The 18,863-nt window shown below is 32.2% G+C and overlaps 1 protein-coding gene across 2 annotated transcripts in view; it reads right to left on the bottom strand.

The window, feature by feature from the left end:
- Positions 1 to 18,863, bottom strand: part of LOC117174149 (leishmanolysin-like peptidase) — a 680,179-nt gene that overhangs the window by 141,718 nt on the left and 519,598 nt on the right. For both annotated transcript variants that reach the window (XM_033362964.1, XM_033362962.1), the window contains exon 3: positions 18,471 to 18,501. In XM_033362964.1, the coding sequence (XP_033218855.1) occupies positions 18,471 to 18,501 (31 nt within the window). The remainder of the gene's footprint in view (positions 1 to 18,470; positions 18,502 to 18,863) is intronic.

Consider the following 18,863-nt stretch of genomic DNA (forward strand, 5'->3'; position numbering starts at 1 on the left):
ATGTAACCTCAAATATAGCAAAAAACGGTGTTTTTTGCACTTTTAGGTTACAATATCTCGAAAACTGAGGGTGATGGAATTTTTCTGAGGTCGGATTCGGATCCAGCGCAGCAAAAACCTTCGGGTATACTAGGTCTGGTCTCTGGTTCCGGACCTTTGTCAAATTTTGTCGGCCTGTGAAATCTTTTGTTATTTTGTAATTTTAAAGAAGTTTAAAATATTAGAGAAGAAATAAAAAAAGCAAATGAATTTTCAAGAGATTTTAGAGACTTTAAAATACTTTTATGAGTCCAAGAGATTTTTAGTGATTTTATGGGATTTTGTGCCATTCAAATGGATTTAATATGGTTTAAAAAGTGAGTAGAGGAATTTAAAATTTTACAAACCATTTTAAATGATTTTTAAAAAATCAAAAGAGTTTAAGGATTGTCATGTAATTTAAAAATATTTTTAAGTATTTAAACAGACTTTCAATAATTTCAAGGGATTTAACCGTAGTTATTTGATTTTGAAAATTTGAAAATTTATAAACAAATTTTAAAAGGTTTCATAATATTTAAAATAGTTCAAGATATTTTAAAATTTTTGAGGAATTTCGGCAGAATTTAAATGACTTTAAGGTTTTAAAGAAATTTTAAAATATAAATAATGTTCTTGAATTCTTTAAAGTCTGTTAAATATCTTGAAATCTTCAAAAAATTGTAGAAATACTTTGAATTCTAATGAACTTCTTAATATATATTATTTTAAAAATCTGAAATCTTATTACATATATTATTATCAGCGTAGCAATATTTTGTATAGAATGGTTCAAAGAAATTTGCAGACGGCCATGCACAGCTGTCGGTTATATTTCAGATTTTTTTTGTAATACTTCCAGCTAGATTAGCCGAGAGGCTTTAGGCGTTAGGAATTAGGAATGCGAAACTTATAGGGTTCGAGCCCCAAGGCAAACAAAACTTTTCATAGCGTGCGATTATAAACAGTGTAGTGATTGTATTATATTTATTAAACTACCCATCGTATTCTCTGCTACAAGATTAGTTCTATAAAATTTAATGGGTATTTTCTGTCCGTGTAATTGCCATAGTTGGCCCGATTTTGGTCATGGATATTGTGCCAATAGTCGGCTAACATGGTCGGGCCAAAGTTATAATTTCGCTGTTGGGCCGACTTCTAGTAGTCATGGTTGGGCCAACCATAGTAGCCAATAGTCGGAAAACAGAGTTGGGCCATAGTTATCACTTCGGTATATTGGCCAATATCTGGTTGGCAAAGTTAGCCCAATTCCAAGAAAGTTGGCCCGACTATGGCCCAATGGAAAATTCGCACCTGGGCGGTTTTGGATACTTTAAGGGTCGTGCCCGCCCTCTAAACGCTTTTTTTATATCTTAAAAATGTAGACAAATTTTTTTCACTAAATGACATAAAATAAGGAGCCGAGACTTAAATACAATCAGAAAAATAAGTTTTTGGACCAACCTAGTGATCAAGGGTAAAAAAAACTCGGAGGTCAAAAGTGAAAAGGCATATTTCATAGGTCAGAGGTTAAATGTCCGATTATAAAAGGTCAATCATCAAGAAAAGTAAACGCTCAGGTGTCAAAGGTCAATTATTAACAGAAGGGTTAGGAGGGAGAGGGAAGGAGGAATTAGGGGTTAAAAGAGCTAAGATGTAATATGTTATATGAGAAAGCTTAAAAACTAGATGCCTAAGATGAGAGGGGTCACGTCAGGGGTTAAGAGTGAAAAGCCAGGGATCAGAGATGAGAGATAATAGGTCAAACATTTCATATCGAAGATCAACAATGGTGGGTGTGAGGACATCAGTTAATTGATAAAAGCTAAAGATCATATTTTATTGGCCACAGACTTAAGGGTCAGAGATAAAAAGTAAGGGGTCAAGTTTAAAGAAAAGTAAACGGTCAGGTATCAAAGGTCAAATAGTAGTGAAGGGTTTATGAGTGAGAGAAGAGAAGGATAAATGAAAGGAGGATTGAGGGGTTAGAAAAGCTAAGATGTGGAATTTTAGATCAGAAGGCTGAAAAATCAGAGTTCTAATTCTAAAATGAGACATCATGACATTGCTCAATAGTTAAAAGTCAGAGTTTAGAGATGAGAGGTACTAGGTCAGACATCATGTGACGAAGATCAATGATGAGGGTTCAGGGGTCATCAATATATTGTCAAATCTGAAAGGACATGTTTCATGTTAAGGTGAGATATCACGTTAGGGTTAGGAGTCAAGAGTTAAAGGTCAGAGAGCGGATATGAGAGGTAATAGGTCAGGCATCATCTGTGACAGGACAACAGTGGAGGGTCAGAGTTCATTGGTTAAATGTCAAATGTGAAAGGTCATGTTTCATATGTCAGGGATCAAGGATTAAAGATAAAAAGTAAGGTATCAATGGTAATGTTTTAGTAAACCTTTAGGCGTAAAAAGTGAAATATAAATTAATGGCTTTAAAGTGACAAGGAAAGAGGATAAAGGGGTTAGAAAAGGTGACATGACAAATGCTAGATGAGAAAGCTGAGAAATCAGAGGTCTAAGGTGAAACGCCATGTCTGGGGTCAAGGTTGAAAAATCAGATTTGATACATCGCATGTTAAAAGTCAACGACCCATGTTGGCGGTCATCGGTTAACTATCAAAGGTGCAAGGTCATGTTTCTTTAGAGGGAGTCGATAATTGCAAAAGAATCAATTATTTTGTTTTTATTGATTTACATCAAATGGTCGTCGTTCAGTTTTTACTGATATTTGCTCTCCACATGGTAATCAGCAAGTTCATAGCATATATAATGTATATCTGCAAAGAGTTAAATTGTGAAAAAAGTTCGAGACTCTGCGCTTAACGCGTTGAAGAATGAATTTAAATGGTGTTGTTAGTTTGTTGGGATGCTGCATTAACCATTCTCCCCCTCTTTGACCTTTCTCGCCCTTATATTCCCTTGGCCATCGTAAATCGCACTACATTCACTGCCAACAGAAACCCATATTGTGTTTTCTACTAAAGTTACGAGAGCTTACAGAAAAAGAAAAAACGCCAACAATAATTTTGCCGCCAAATGAAAACGAGTTTGCTGGTGAAACTGCACGAGGAGAAATTGCAAAAAATGCTCGATCCTTTTCAGCCATTTGTGATCCTGACTCTCACGAGACGGTAGGTTCAATTCCCTCGCCACGCGCACAATTGTGACAGAAACTGGGATCCATGCCAAAGAAGTCGCTGCTTTTAAGAGAAAACTAGTAAACTTACTTCTTTTCATTCTAAACAATTCGCTGTCATTTAATAGCAAATTATTAGCGCCTCCTGTGGTCAGCTATTTTTCACAGGGAAAATCCAAGGCTTTTTTATTCTCAAAAAGTAAAGACACTGCATCGTGCTTACCAGTTGTTAAAGTTTTGCAGCGCTTTTATCCATATTTTTTTATAAAAAAAGTTGTGTTTGTTTATATATTTACAGAAGAACAGAGAAAATTCTAAGAAAATTTAATATCTTGAGAATGAAAAGTCCCTTTAGAACTCTGCACCAGGAGGGTAATAGATACGGCCTCTTATGCTTCTTTTTGCAAAATGTTTCTTGGCATACTGCTATTTCTTTTACAGAATTTTATAGACAGATGCTTTAAAATCTGAAAGACGCTCAAAGGCCCTCTCAAAGTCAAAGAGTTGAATTTCTTCTTAGTCTAAAACCTCCAGCTATATTTATCATGCGATTTCTCCATTGAAGCTGCTTCGCTAAACAACAAAGGAATTAACGTCGTCGTTTTGCTAATTAATCTTCCTGCATTGGATCAGTGTAACAACAACATGATTAAAGAAATAGACAGCAATTTTTAAAAGTATATTTAAAAATCAATTTTAAATTTAAAATATTTCTCGAATTTTCTATCGATAAAAAGAGTTTTCAGTTGGAGATTTATTCGAACATTCATTGGTAGTGTCATGATCATGAGACAGCCATAAAACTGTAAGTTTCTGAAGCAGATGACGCCGTCAGGAAACAATGCAGGTCGACAACACTTTTATCGAAGAAAGTCTCCACACTCATAGAAGAATAGCTTTTCGTGACTGACGTACGTTTATCTTCCCTTTTATCCCTTTCTTGTCTCATTCCTCTTTTTACATGCGTTTCACTATTGTCAGTTACATTTCTCCTTCATTCTCTTTCCTGAACATCTAAATTGAAAATTATTCTCTGTATAGTGATTCGTAATTACTCAGGATGGCCCTCAAATTAAAAAAAAATTCATTTTTCCCGGGTGCCTTCTAAGTATTTATAATAACAATAATAATAATAATAATAATAATAATAATAATAATAATAATAATAATAATAATGACTGTTATCACCTCCAACGCTCGTGGCCGCTCGTAATTGTATACCTACAACATCATCGCACCCGAGTAAAAGTTTAATAAAAATACATAATAATAATAAGCCTCGTTGCTCAGTTGATAAGACCCTCGGACTTCACCTCAGAGGTCCGGGGTTCGATCCCTGAGCCGGTACCTCTGGAAATTTTTCAATGTACCTTTACCGAGGTTCTGGTGGTTCGGAACCCACCTTAAGCTGTAGGTCCCCCCATCGTGTACTTGACTGCAACCTAGTCCGTCAATGATGGGGTAAAAACTAGGCTTTGTCCAATATGTCTGAGGAGACTGCTCTCATCAGATCACTTGATTGCATTAGAAAAATGCGTCCGTGACTGATGATATATACCGAGAAAGCCCCGTGCAAAATGATCAAATAAAAATCAAACAATGACCAAAAATACCTTCGAAATGTTGGGCAGTATAAGCCTGTGACAACATTTTAACACAGAAATGTTTTTAAAAAATAATAATAATTCAAGCTAAGATATACTATAAATTATGTATGTTAAAAGTGACTTCAGGCTTTAAAGCCGGAAATGCTGTAAAAACAGGAGATATAGGATGATTTTTCAAGAAAACTGGGAAATAAATTATTTCAAACAATAATAATGAAGGTATCATATTCATAAGGCCTTGAGACGTAAAATATTAAATTTTCTAAATAAAATATTGGAATTTTCAACCTAGAAAGATGAATTTTCAAACTAAGAGTTGAGCTTTCAAGCCAAAAAGTAGTTGGATTTTAACCTACAAAGTTGAATCTTTAAAAAAATGATCGAATTTTGAAACAACAAAATTGAACTTGGATCTAAAGAAGTTGCATCTTCAACCAAATAGTTCAATTTCAATCCAGGAAGATTAATCTTTAGAAGACGGTTCAATTTTCAAACAAGAAAAATGAAAAAGATTACTTTTCTACCAAAATATGAATGATTAAACTAAAAAAGTGGACTTTTCCACCGAATTATGAGTGTTTGAACTAAAACACCAAGTTTTCGATAAAAAATGACGAATGTTTAAGGAAACAGTTGACATTTAAAAAAAAATTACTTTTGAACAAACTATTTACATTTTAAACCAAATAGTAGAATTTTCTACCAACAGAGATGAATGCTGATCCACAAATACAATATTAGACTTTTCAATAAAAACTAATTCACTTTAAACTGAAAAGGATGAATTTTCGACGAGAAGATAAGTTTTAAATCAAAAAGGACTGAGGATAAAAGAAGGACAAAAGGATGAATAATGTTTAACATAACAGTTGCATTTTGGGCCAAAATCGACGAAATATAAAGCAAATATATAGCAGTAGACTTTTCAATTAAAAATAATTATCTTTTGACCAAAAATATTTAGATCTCTGATTGGATTATATTAATTCAGCTCAAATTTAAAAAAAAAATTAGAAAAACAGGAAATCTGTTTAAAAGTGGGCAAAGAAGCGGATACGGCAAAGAGGGTGAAGTATTTGATTCAATGAACCTCAGTAAAAAAAATTTCAAGGACTCATACATGAATAAATCATCATAGTATAAGAGGAACATTCATTTTGAAAGGAATATTAAGCTTAAAATCTTATACAGAGTGGACACGCTGGGACTTATATACATGGCGAATCGAATGCTACCCGAATTGCACAATAGCAGGGAAGAAGCCATTATACAGGGGTATTTTCATATTTCGCTCCTTTAAAATTGTATTCACATCGGCCATTCGGTCAAGTCCGTGCATCTTCGGATCAACTTTATCATAGTTTCCATGGTTGCGTTTGAAACTTCAAATGGACACAAGTGTCAAAACAATACAGGTTGTGTTACATAGTAATTGCAAATAATAAAAGTGTTTGATTAATAATGAAATGAGACATGTGAACTGAGAAGTAACCATTATTTTTTTCTGTGTCAATAAAATTATGGAATGTCTGCTGAGTGACAAATACTATAAAATAATAATATTCTGCGCTTCCAGTGGGCGAAGAGTGAATTGTATATACCGCTTATTTATGGCATAAAATGAATAGACAGGATATGTTTTAAATAAAGTGAATGAAATAGTACATGCGTAAACTTTGAATTGACATTACCTACATTTGCTTACAACGATTAGGGCAAACAGATGAATCTGAACATAATCTCGAAATAATCACAGATCGGCCCGGCATGTTTATTATACTTTCGATTGATCATTCTTTACCAAAGAAATGTTTCGTGGTTTTGTATGCTTATCACTGACAGTGTCGGCACCGATAATTTAAATAATAATTACTTATTGTCTATTTAACAATCATTACTTAATAATCATTTTAATAAGTTAAACATTATTTCTAAATTTAATAATTGATTACCATTGTTTTTTTTTCACATATCGATCCTAGAAGAAATACACATCAGGAAATGTAGATGAAATTAGTGCACTTTGGCTTGGTGTATTTCAATAAACATTGTTGAAAAATCTTTATCTTTAGACCTCATCCCAAGCCTGGGGGTTTATCAGCCTAAAATTAATAATCTGAGTCATTTTGATGGTACAGGCGTATCAAAAAGATTTCTTGAAGCAATCGAACTTACCCGTAGTTTAATTGATACAATTTTTAGGGATTTTTTTTATTTTAGACAATGTTTTCTCTGGACCTCATCTCAAATTTGGTTTGATCAACCAATAAAATAAATTAAACACTTGTTGGTGTTAGTATTGTACCAGTAATAAATCTAGAAGAGAAATTTTAGGCCGATATTTACATTCCAATTTTTTAAAATTTTTCTATTTTCGAACTTGTTATATCTGGATCTGATTTCCGAATTGGCATTTGATCAGCACCTAAAATCAATTTTAATTTATTTTGATGGTATCGATGTATCAAAAAAAATCTCGAAGCAATTTAACAAGCCCAAATTTTAATTAATAAACTTTTTATGTATTATTTTTATTTTAGAAAATGTTTTCTCTGGACCAACTTTTTCTTTATGTTATTGTATTTCGAAATTTCTATCTCTGGATATGGTTTGCAAACTGGCATTTGATCAGCCCCTCAAATTAATTTTAAGTAATTTTGAGGGTATCGCTGTATCAAAAAAAATCTCGAAGCTATTTGACTATCCCGGATTATAATTAATCAAGTTTCTAGGGACTTTTTTATTTTCAAAAATGTTTTCTCAGGACCTCACTTCAAAATTTGGTTTTAGCGACCAATGAAATAAATTGAACACTTGTTGGTGATAGGATTGTATCAGTAATAAATAAAGAAGAGATATTGTAGGCCGATATTTACATTCCAATTTTTTTTTATTATACTATTTTCGAAGTTGCTATATCTGGATCTTATTTCCAAATTGGGATTTGATCAGCGACTTAAATCCATTTTAAGTCATTTTAATGGAATCGGTGTATCAAAAAAAATCTTTAAGCAATTTGACTAGTCCAAATTTTAATTAATAAAGTTTTTAGCAATTTTATTATTTGAGACAATGTTTTCTCTCGACGTCATCCCAAATTTGGTTTGATCAACCACTAGAATAAATTAAAGACTCGTTGGTGATTAAATTGTATCAGTAATAAATCTAGAAGTGAAATTTTAGGGAGGAATTTTCATTCCAATTTGGTTGTTAAATTATTCCATTCTCGCAATTGCTATATCTGGATCTGATTTCCAAACTGGCATTTGATCAGCCGCTAAAATCAATTTTAAGTCATTTTGATTGTACCGGTATATCCAAAGAAATGTCGAAGCAATATAACAAGCACAAATTTAAATAAGCAATGTTTTAGGATTTTTTTATTTTAGAAAATGTTTTCTCTGGGCGTCATCTTAAAATTTCGTTTGATCAACTACTGAAATAAATTTATAAAATCGCACAGGATTTTAGTGCATTGAAAAGAAATGTAGAAGCGAAATTTTAGTTCGGAATTTTTATTCCAATTTTTTTAGATATTATTCTATAATTATCTATTTTATCAGGTCTGAAAATTAAATTCATACATTATTGGTATCTTATCAGAAAATAAGAATGTGTGTAATGCAAAGCTACTCGAAATGTTATTTTAATGTATTCTTTGAGGCCTCATTCAACTTTAAATTATACTGTTAGAAGTGAAGACACCAATTCTGTAAATTTTATTTCAGATGTTATCATATCCATTGGAGGTTGTCCTATATTAATTATCGATTGATAAAACGAAATTTTGAAATGACATCTAGAGAAAGTATTTTCTAAAATAAAAAAATTCCCTAATGACTTTATTAATTAAAATTTGTGCAAGTTAAATTGCCTTAAGATATCTTTCTGACACAACTATACCATAAAATTGACTCAGAAGTAATTTTAGGGGCTGATTAAATGCCAGTTTGCAAACTATAACCAAAAAAGCAATTTCGAAAATACAATAATTCAAAGAAAAAGTTGGTCTAGAGAAAATATTTTCTAAAATAAAAATAATACATAAAAAGTTTATTAATTAGAATTTGGGCTTGTTGAATTGTTTCGAAATTTTTTTTTTGATACACCCATACCATAAAAATTACCTAAAATTGATTTAAGGTTCTGATCAAATCCCAATTTGGAAATCAGGTCCAGATATAGCCAGTTCGAAAATAGAATAATTTTAAAAAAAATGGAATGTAGTATCGGCCTAAGATTTCCCTTCTAGATTTATTACTGGTACAATCCTATCACCAACAAGTGTTTAATTTATTTTATTGGTTGATCAAACCAAATTTTGAGAAGAGGTCCAGAGAAAACATTTTCTAAAATGAAAAACAATCCCTAAAAAGTGTAGCAAATAAAAATCGGGCAAGTTAAATTGCTTCAAGATATCTTTTTAATACGCATATACCATTCAAATGACTCAGATAATTAATTTTAGGCTGATCAATCCCCAGTTTAACTTATTAAAATTATTAATAAGTAATGATTGTTCAATTGATAATAAGTCATTATTATTAAGATTATCGCTTCCGACACTGGCAGTGATAAACATACAAAACGACCAAACATTTCTTTGGTAAAGAATAATCAATCGAAAGTATTATAAACATGCCGAGCCGATCTGTCATTATTTCGAGGTTATGTTCAGATTCACCTGTTTGCCCTAATCGCTGTAAGCAAATGTAGGTGATGTCAATTTAAAGTTTACGCATGTAATATTTCATTCACTTTATTTAAAACAAATCCTGTCTATTCATAACATATAGTACCTGCTTTTATGCCGTAAATAAGCGGTAAACACAATTCACTCTTCGCCCACTGGAAGCGCAGAATATTATTACTATTTTATAGTATTTGTCACTCAGCAGACATTCCATAATGTTATTGGCACAGAAAAAAATTGATGTTTACTTCTCAGTTCACATGTCTCATTTCATTATTAATCAAACACTTTTATTATTTGCAATTACTATGTAACACAACCTATATTGTGTTGACACTTGTGTCCATTTGAAGTTTCTAACGCAACCATGGAAACTATGATAAAGTTGATCCAAAGATGCACGGACTTGACCGAATTTCCGATCCGAATGCAATTTTAAAGGCGCGAAATATGATAATACCCCTGTATAATGGCTTCTACCCTGCTATTGTGCAATTCAGGTAGCATTCTATTCGCCATGTATGTAAGCCCCAGCGTGTCCGCCCTGTATATAGAATGATCTTTGATATTTTACAGAAGATTGTTATGGTAACTCTGAATGCTATTTCAAATTTTTTTTTCTAAGAGCGACACGATATTTTTTGAAAAAGTAAATAAAAATCTAACAAATTCTCGATTTTCAAACAAATTACCGACTATTTTCCGGCTTTTTCCCGGTGTTCAATATTCCAGGCTAATTCTTGATTTTTTCTTAGTCAGTGCTCGCAAACTATTTATAAAATTGAACAGAAACGTCAGTCAAATATACAGGAGCTACTAATCGAAATGTAAATTTCTACTAATATTGATTTATAGAGTAAAGTTGAGATTCAATTTTTATTTGGGAAATTCAAAGTTTGTTAATTTAGAGCAGAAATTTCTTACATAATCGGGTTATGAGAAGTCCGATGGAGAATCCAATAGGTATTACAGGTATGCTATGTTGGAATTATAGGTATCTATCTGGAATCTCCAGACAATAGTAAACCCGAGGATTCGCTTAAAGCGAATAACAATTTCGAAGGAACAACCTAAAGATTTGAGCAGAGACCCTATCCACCTAGCTATTTCCGAGTTAATTGGACTGCCAAGCGCAGATACTTGTCTTACCCAAGAAGAGGACTAAGATTTTAGGAGCACTTTAATTTTAATGGGGTTTCTATTAAATTTCAAGGCTGAATAAAATGTTGCTTCTAATTATATTGTACACAATTGTTGAGTATCTAATAACTGAGATTGTAACAAATTTTTACTATGGTTCTATTCGAGTCTATTCCATGCTAAAAGTAGTTGTTGACAAAACATGGATTTTTAGCTTATTTTGGGTTTTCAACATGTTTAGCGAGTTAAGTTTTTGCCTAATTAATTTTTAACAAATAGTTCCATTAAAAATCAACTAGTTACACTTTCTTACACGAACAAAAATTTGACTGTCGGACAGAATTTTTTGTTTTAATTGTGAAAACTGATTCGTGGTGAAGGCATCACGGAAAAAAATCTCCTTGATAACGAATTTAGAATATTTACATTGTGAAGATATGTGAAATTGACTTTTCCTAAAAGCGGTTTCTTTGCGTGAGTAATATAAATTGCTGCGCTACTAGCTAAGATAATTTTTTTGTCTACAGCGTCTAACGTTTGACACCAATGGTTTTTAAATTTATAGAAAATTTTTTCTTATAAATTTCAGTAAACAGAAGATCCACGTCATAAGGTGTGAAGTTGTCTCAAATATAATATTATTTTTCGATGGAAGAGGCCAAATGAGCGGTTTACTCACTGCGAGTGTTTAAAACCAGCACGAATACGAATATGAGGAGAAGCCAAGCCGAAGAGTGTGTGCCAAGCCTTCACACTCGCAGTGAGGAATCGTCCGTGAGGTATTGTGCATCAAATATTATTTCTTTTTACAAATTACAATTGCATAACTGAGGTTACATGGCACAATGTTAAAATAGTATACGCTTATGACGTTAGGTGACAATAGTAAAAAAAGTGTTGAGAAAATTTTTTTGGTAACCATGGACCCTTCGACTCGGTTACGCCTCGTCTTCGAGTTCGTGCTGGGCCTTCATACTCGCAGTAAGCACTCGTTCGTGAGGCCTCGTGTTTTGAATAATATTTTTCTTCACACATTAAAACGCAAAATTGAGATCGTTTACCGTTTACAAAGTTCGAATGAAATATACTACAATGACAAATTACTAACCCTAATTCATTTAGAACAATGTTCACACAGAAAGCAAAATGTTTTGTTAACCATGGAGAGCATCTTGCTCCGTGGCCAGTTTAGGTTTTTGCATGCATGTATGAAGAAGAAAATGTAAATTATTAACAAAACATGATTTCTCTAGCATAAAACAGAACTTTAACAAAATAGTTTAATTTTCAACAAAATAGTTCAATTTTTAATAAATTAGTCGAATTCAAATTAAATAAATCATTCTTAACCTACAAAAATGCGTTTCCAACGAAATTCCAGGTCAAGAACACCAACTTCTTAGAAGACAATTGAATTTTTCATCTGAAATGTTTAATTCTCTACGAAAAATGTAATTTTCAACCAACAAAGATGACGATTCAACCATGAAGAATTAATTTTCTATTCAATAGAGCAATTTTGCAATCGAGTCCGTCTAAGAGGGCCAAGGCCAGCACCCTGTCAGACCGTCTTAAGTAGACGGTCTAGATTTGGTCTAGCCAGCCGATCTCTCTACATAAGACTGCCTAGAAATTTTTCCACAAGGTAGTGACGAAAACTGTCACAAAAAATATACTACTGAATATTTTAACCGTAAATTTTTTTTTAGAGCATATTGAAATTCTGATTTAAAAGGTAGTGTACTATCTGTGAAGTTCTGATGCTTTTTTCCCCTCCTCTTTCTGTACGGTCCAATCTAGACAATCGCGTGATAAAAGCGTTACACGTCTCGCAAGCGTCTGATCAGCTCGTCTATTCTGGACGAGCTGATTAGCGGCTGGTCAGCGCCGTCTAATCTAGTCCATCTCATGGTTTAGGCGTTACACTTCTGGCCGGCGGCGCTATTAGGCCGTCTGTCCAGCGTCTGACCAGACACAAGACGGTCTGGCCAGCGCTTGGCCAGCGCCCCGAAATTTTTCCACACGGGAGTCGTTTAAATTTTGATTAAGCACATAGTTGGATTTCGGACTAACAGCGATGAATTTTTATACAAATTGTTACATTTTCAATCAGAAAGATCAATTTTCCACCAAGAAGAATAATGTTCTACCTAAAAAATTAATTTTCGACAAAATACACGAATTTCCCAAAATTTCTTCAATTTTGAAACCAAAAAAACCAATTATCTGCAAAAGAGTTAAATTTTCAAATCGAATATATACGAATTTTCATCATAAAATTTTAATTTAAACCAAGCAGTTTAATTTGAACCCAAAGATATCAATTTTCAAACCAAAACAGATAATTTTTAACCAAACAGTTTAATTACCTACAAAATAGTTTAATTTTCTCTCCAAAAATATGAAATTTCAAACAAAAAATATGAATTTTTAACGAAACATGTAATGGTTGATCACCAAACCAAGATTTCAATTTCCAATAAAAAAATGTTCAATTCAAACAAAAAGACGAATTTTCAATAAAATAGTTAAATCCTTAACCAAACAGTTGAATTTTCAATGGTAAAATATGAATTTCCAACAACAACAAAATTGCTTTTAACATTTAAGTTTTTCTCAACTAATAACATGTACTTTGACCAAAAATGTCGAATTTTCAACAACATACATGAATTTTCGATGAAATAATTGAATTTTAAACTAGGAAAGATTCATTTTTAATGAGAGCTTAAATAGTTACGTTTTTAACCAAACAAATTAATTCTCAAGTAAAAAAAATTTCAACACACTTCACTTTTTGAATAAAATACAGTAGATGTCCGATAACTTTTCAACTTCGGGGCTCTAGGTGCGGAAAATTTCAGGAATTGCGGACTTATCGGATGCTTATCACAGGCGCAAATCATTAGTAAAATAGCTCACATAGTGGGAGAACCACAATTAGTGTGTGTAAAAAAAATTAATTTTCAACAAAAAATGAAATGGGTTCTATTGGTCCAGTTTACATTTAAGAATGACAACTCATGAAAGTGATTCTCACATTTATTACGTCATGATTGAACAATATAATTTGCAGGGCCATTTTGTGCAAAGTTCACAAACTTTATTTAAATGTATCATCAGAAAACGTACTAGTAGAGCAACGGCTAAAGTGGCGCGGTAGGAAAGATGACAAGATCGCTCATTCAAAAATCCGCGTATTATGAAAAAATCATTGAAGCTTGTAGTATTTGACTCGAAATATATTGAAAAATTGATAACACTCATAATTTAATTCTTTGTAGAATGCACATAAGTGACAAATGGGTAAAGTTAGTTATTACCTACCAATACCAATCTTATTTTAATATGTATTCTCAAGCTTCGCAATTTTACTAATATTATGTACTTTTTTGTTAGAAACTTATTTTGAACTTGCAATAAAATGCAAACATGTGAACGTGCCACATTAGCCAATTAAGTAGGATTACTTGACATTAATCCTGTCTCTTATGTTCAGCGCGTCAGATTACATGTACGTCGCTCCCCTAAACGTTATCTACGTTCGTAACGTTACTTCCACTGACAAATTAGTGACGTAGTTTATGGACACAGCCACTAAGTATAAAGTGCCTATGTAATGCGAAACTTGAATATTAATCTTTCTACCATAATGATAAAACAATTAGCCTAAGGATACAGGACCTAAATTGTCTTACTTCTTGAAGTCGTTTTCCACTCAATAAAACATTAAAGGATCTTCTCCGCCTCATTAAAAATTAATTACCATCCCACTTTTATTCTAGAAACTCATCAGGAAGATTTAATATTAAATAAAGGACAATGGAAGGTCATTAAGGTGAAATTAGAGCGAATGAGACAAATGGGACAGTGAATTTACTTCGCTCAGCTAAAGGAGTAAGAAGCGATTAATAAATAAACAGATGCTACGAGTAAAGTATATTCTGTGTGAATATCGGAACTTCCGAAAGAAGCTTTTAGAAATTACTCTCTACTTACTTAGCCGAAGGGCGAAGCTTGCGCCATGAATAAAATGCTAGTTATCGAGATCGTAAATCCCAAAGAGCACGCGGAGCCGTTAACTCGGTCCGGGAGGAAACCGAGTATTCGTTCGGGTTACGTTGGTTCTTGATTTATTCAGAAATTTTCACCACGATGCAATTCTCATCCTAGTTTTCGCGAATAATTGCCGCATTGCCGCGTAAATGAATCTGATTGCATCTGAAATTTAAAACGGACCTGTATTTGCATTTAATGCCAAATAACTCTGCTGGCCATCCGTCTGAAGAGACGGAACGAGCCTCTAAACTAGTTTAATCAAGCCCGAGATATTTGAAAAGAAACCAATGTTTTTTTCCTTTTTTTTAATTTTTAAAGCATGGGATATTTAACTGACTCTCGAAAAGTGAAACAGTGAAATCTCTCTGGTTAAAACAGTGAGAACTGTGTCACTGACAATCAGTGAGATTTCAATGGTTCACTCAGTGAAATTCCATCACTGTTTTATGTAATAAGATTCCTGTTTACTTCGTACCAGTAGTCATCTGGTCGTAGGCGTTGCTGTCCCTCAGCCGGTTAGATATGACACACATTAATCACTTTTGTGCTAAACTTTGCAAAATTATAAGGTAGCTATCCGATAACTGCTATATGCCCTAACTATAAAAATTGGTTAAATTTTGAACGTTTCAATTTAAAATACTTCTGCTTTGACGCTTTCTAATTCGGATTATTTTGTGTAGTCAATTAAGAAAAACCTCGCGGCTGTATACTTTAGGCAGCTTTCAAGGAGTTTCTCTAGAGAAAAGGTGCTATAAGCTATGAACAAAAAATAGCCCAAGGGGAGGGACTTTTAAAAAGGGTCTCTTAATGTGAGGATTTCTTCAAACAAAAAAACGACACTCCCTTTGACTTTGACAATCTTCTTCCCTTTGTTTCCCTTATTTCTTTTCGCTTTCACATGTTTCGTGCCTCAATAATCTTCACGCATATTTTATATTTAAAATGAAAAATATTATTCACAGAAAATATCAAATCTCAAACTCGGGAAGGTTTTAGCATGATATCGGTTTCATTATAGAGGGAAAAAAATAGTTAAAACTCTAAACTGAAATAGAATAAGGAGTTTTTAGGGTAATCTGTTTTTATAATGCATACTATAGCGTCAAGAATTAATTGTTTGATATAAAATTAAAGCGTGACACCAACCTACAATTTTGGAAAACTCGATTTTTTGGCTTAAAACATACTTTAGGATCATAAAAACAATTTGCAGTCGGTCCTATATAGTATATATGTTACACGCATCGCAGATTAAAGTTTTAAAAAAATTAAGGATTTATGTGTGCGTAAAACTTTAAACGCTTTTTTCTCCAAACAAATAATTTCAAATTGGCAGGACGTCTTACTTGAATTCCGTTGTATGGATCGATTGTTAAATTTTAACAGTGTCTTCACAATTAGATTCTATACCGAACTACGTAGCCGCTTTTTGATTTAATGCAAACATTTTTTTATAAACAATTAACCGGTTATTTTTTTTGCAAAAAATCGATTCATTTCTTCAAAAGTGTACTATTTCTAAAAAATTTGATTTAAAAAAACCCAACGTAGTTCTGTAGCCAATAGTATACAGATTATAACATTTTTTGGTTTTTCGTTCCTCTAGGTCTTATACTTTACGAGAAAACCGTCACCGCTACATTGTATCAAAATTAAAATAATTTCTTCCTTGCTTCAATATTTTTTAAAGAAACCCTCTGAGAAGAAATCCTATTATGTACTTTTTTCAAGCTCCCAAGATAAATCGTGAAAGTTAGGCTTTTTTCTGCCGCAAGAATGGTGTTACCCCATACTGCAGGTACCATATACGAATTTTTTAACCAAAAAAGATTTCTTATCACTAGAAATGATTTTTTTCAATGATTCAAGTTTTCAAGCAACAAAGACGAATATTTTAGAAGACTTTGAAACCCAAAAGATAAATTTTTAACGAAAAAATTAATTTTCAACCTCATAGTTTAATTTTGAACAAGACCAAAATTAATTTTCAAGCAAATAGTTGAACTTTCAAGGGAAGTTTTGATGAATTTTCAATAAAATAGTTGCATTTTTAATAAACGCTATGAATTTATGAAAACTAAATAGATTAAACCTCAACTGAAACAAAATAGTTGAATTTTCAAACCAAAAAGACGAATGTTTAATAAATAGTTGAATTTTCAACCAAAAAAGTTCATTTTCAACATAGAAATATGAGTTTTATAAAAACAAAAAAAAAATCATGTTTCATCAAAAAAAGATGAATTCTCTACGAAAAATATAATACAGTGGAACTCTTCAGTAGCCCTTCCTTCTATAGCCCTCCCGGGAATTGAGGCCGCACCGCATGCATGTGTAACAGGTGCTGCGCGGGATGCGCGAGATCTGCGGCTGTCACTCAGACGAGCAGTCAGGCGTGAACAAACAAAAGCGACGCAGGCTATAATGAGTTAGTTGCAAAAAGAACATGAATTTTCATCAAAATAGTACAATTTCTAACCGAAGAGATGAATCTTTAACTAAAAAATGAATTTTGAACAAAGTAGTTCAAAATCGCTACCGAAGGAATGAATTCTCAACCAAAAAGATTAATTCTTCACAAAACACATAAATATTGATATTTCAACGAAAGAGATAAATTCTTCACAAAAAAATACGATAGTTGATATTTAAATCAAAAATATTTTACTTTTTTATAAAAATCAGTTAACTTTAACAACATTGCGAATGTTCAACTGTATTGATAAGAATTCTCAGTTAAAAAACTAATTTTAAAACAAAAAAAAAATTATTCAAGGAATTAGCTAAATGAAAAAAATGAAGAAAAAAAATTAATTTTTAATGAAGCAGTTTCACTTTCAACCAAGTAGTTGAATTTTCAACAAAAAAAGATTATTTCTCAACAAAAATTACAATAAATCTTATTTTAGCCAAAAAAGATTTCAATTTTTAATTCTAAAATAAGAAGAATTTTTAACTAAATAGATGAAACTTTAACCAAAAACTACATGGTCAAATTTTGAAGTCCAAAAGACAAATTTTGTAGAAAAAAATTGAATAAGACAGTTAACTATAAGACAGTTGAACTTTTAATCACAAATATTTTATTTTCAACAAAAAGTTTTAATTGCCAACCAAGGAAGATGAGTTTTGTACTAAAAAATATGAATTTTCAGTCTAAAAATAATTTTGCAAAATTGTTCAATTCTGAACCAATTAGTAGAAAATTTAACCAACCTAGATGAATCCTAAAACAAAAATATAAGAGCAGATTTTTAACCAAAAACATTGCACTTTTAACAGAAATTAGTTGGATTTTCTTATTGGATTCTATTACCTAAGTTTGCATTTAAGCAAACAAATAAGAGAAACATAAAAAGGGTAAGTTTCTTAAAAACAGGGGAAAAAGAGCAATTCTTTTTAAAAGGGGGAGAAATATGAGAATAGAGATGAGAGTGGGGAGTCTGTAGAGACTTTAATCAATAATATATTTTATGCCTCAATATACGAATTCAAATATGTATTTTTCATGGAAAATATTGTTCCCATATTACATTAAATACAACAATTATCGCATATAATTTGAATTTGCTAGTACACGTGATTTAATAATGCTGCTCTGTTCAAACTAGCTATTGATTGAAACACGACCATTGGTTTCCGGTTATCCGGTACAAACATGGATTTTCAGTAGCCGGTGTATCACAATCAGCTCTATATACGATCTCTATATAGCAAACATTGATGCATCAATGAACATTGAACTTTAGTTTATATACCGAAATGCGTATTGTAACTAAGAAATATCGTAAAAATTACTTACATTGATGAGCTCGAATTTTTCAGCATCCAGTCTGAAACATAAATAAAATCAAGACTTAGTATCTCGTTCGGAAAACAACGATTCTAAGAGAAAAATAAATTTCCTAATAAGCTTCTGATAGAAAAGTAATTTTATTAATTCCTGATGAATAATCCGGGAAACCCCACTCGTTCTTTCGAGACGTGAGATCTCTAGGTTGTAGGCTGAAGCAACTCAGAAAGTTATACATATATTCAAGTTGTCGTGCAAACTCATTAACTACCTAATTCTCGAAACAGGAATCGCAAATAGGAAATTGACTATTTACGAGCGCACTTTTCAAACTAGATTCTGTGTGATCGCATACAAACATAAAACTCATTAATAGTTGCGAACTATTTAAAAAGCTTTTAT

This window comes from Belonocnema kinseyi, chromosome 6 (genome assembly GCF_010883055.1).
Source record: "Belonocnema kinseyi isolate 2016_QV_RU_SX_M_011 chromosome 6, B_treatae_v1, whole genome shotgun sequence".
Lineage (NCBI taxonomy): Eukaryota > Metazoa > Arthropoda > Insecta > Hymenoptera > Cynipidae > Belonocnema > Belonocnema kinseyi.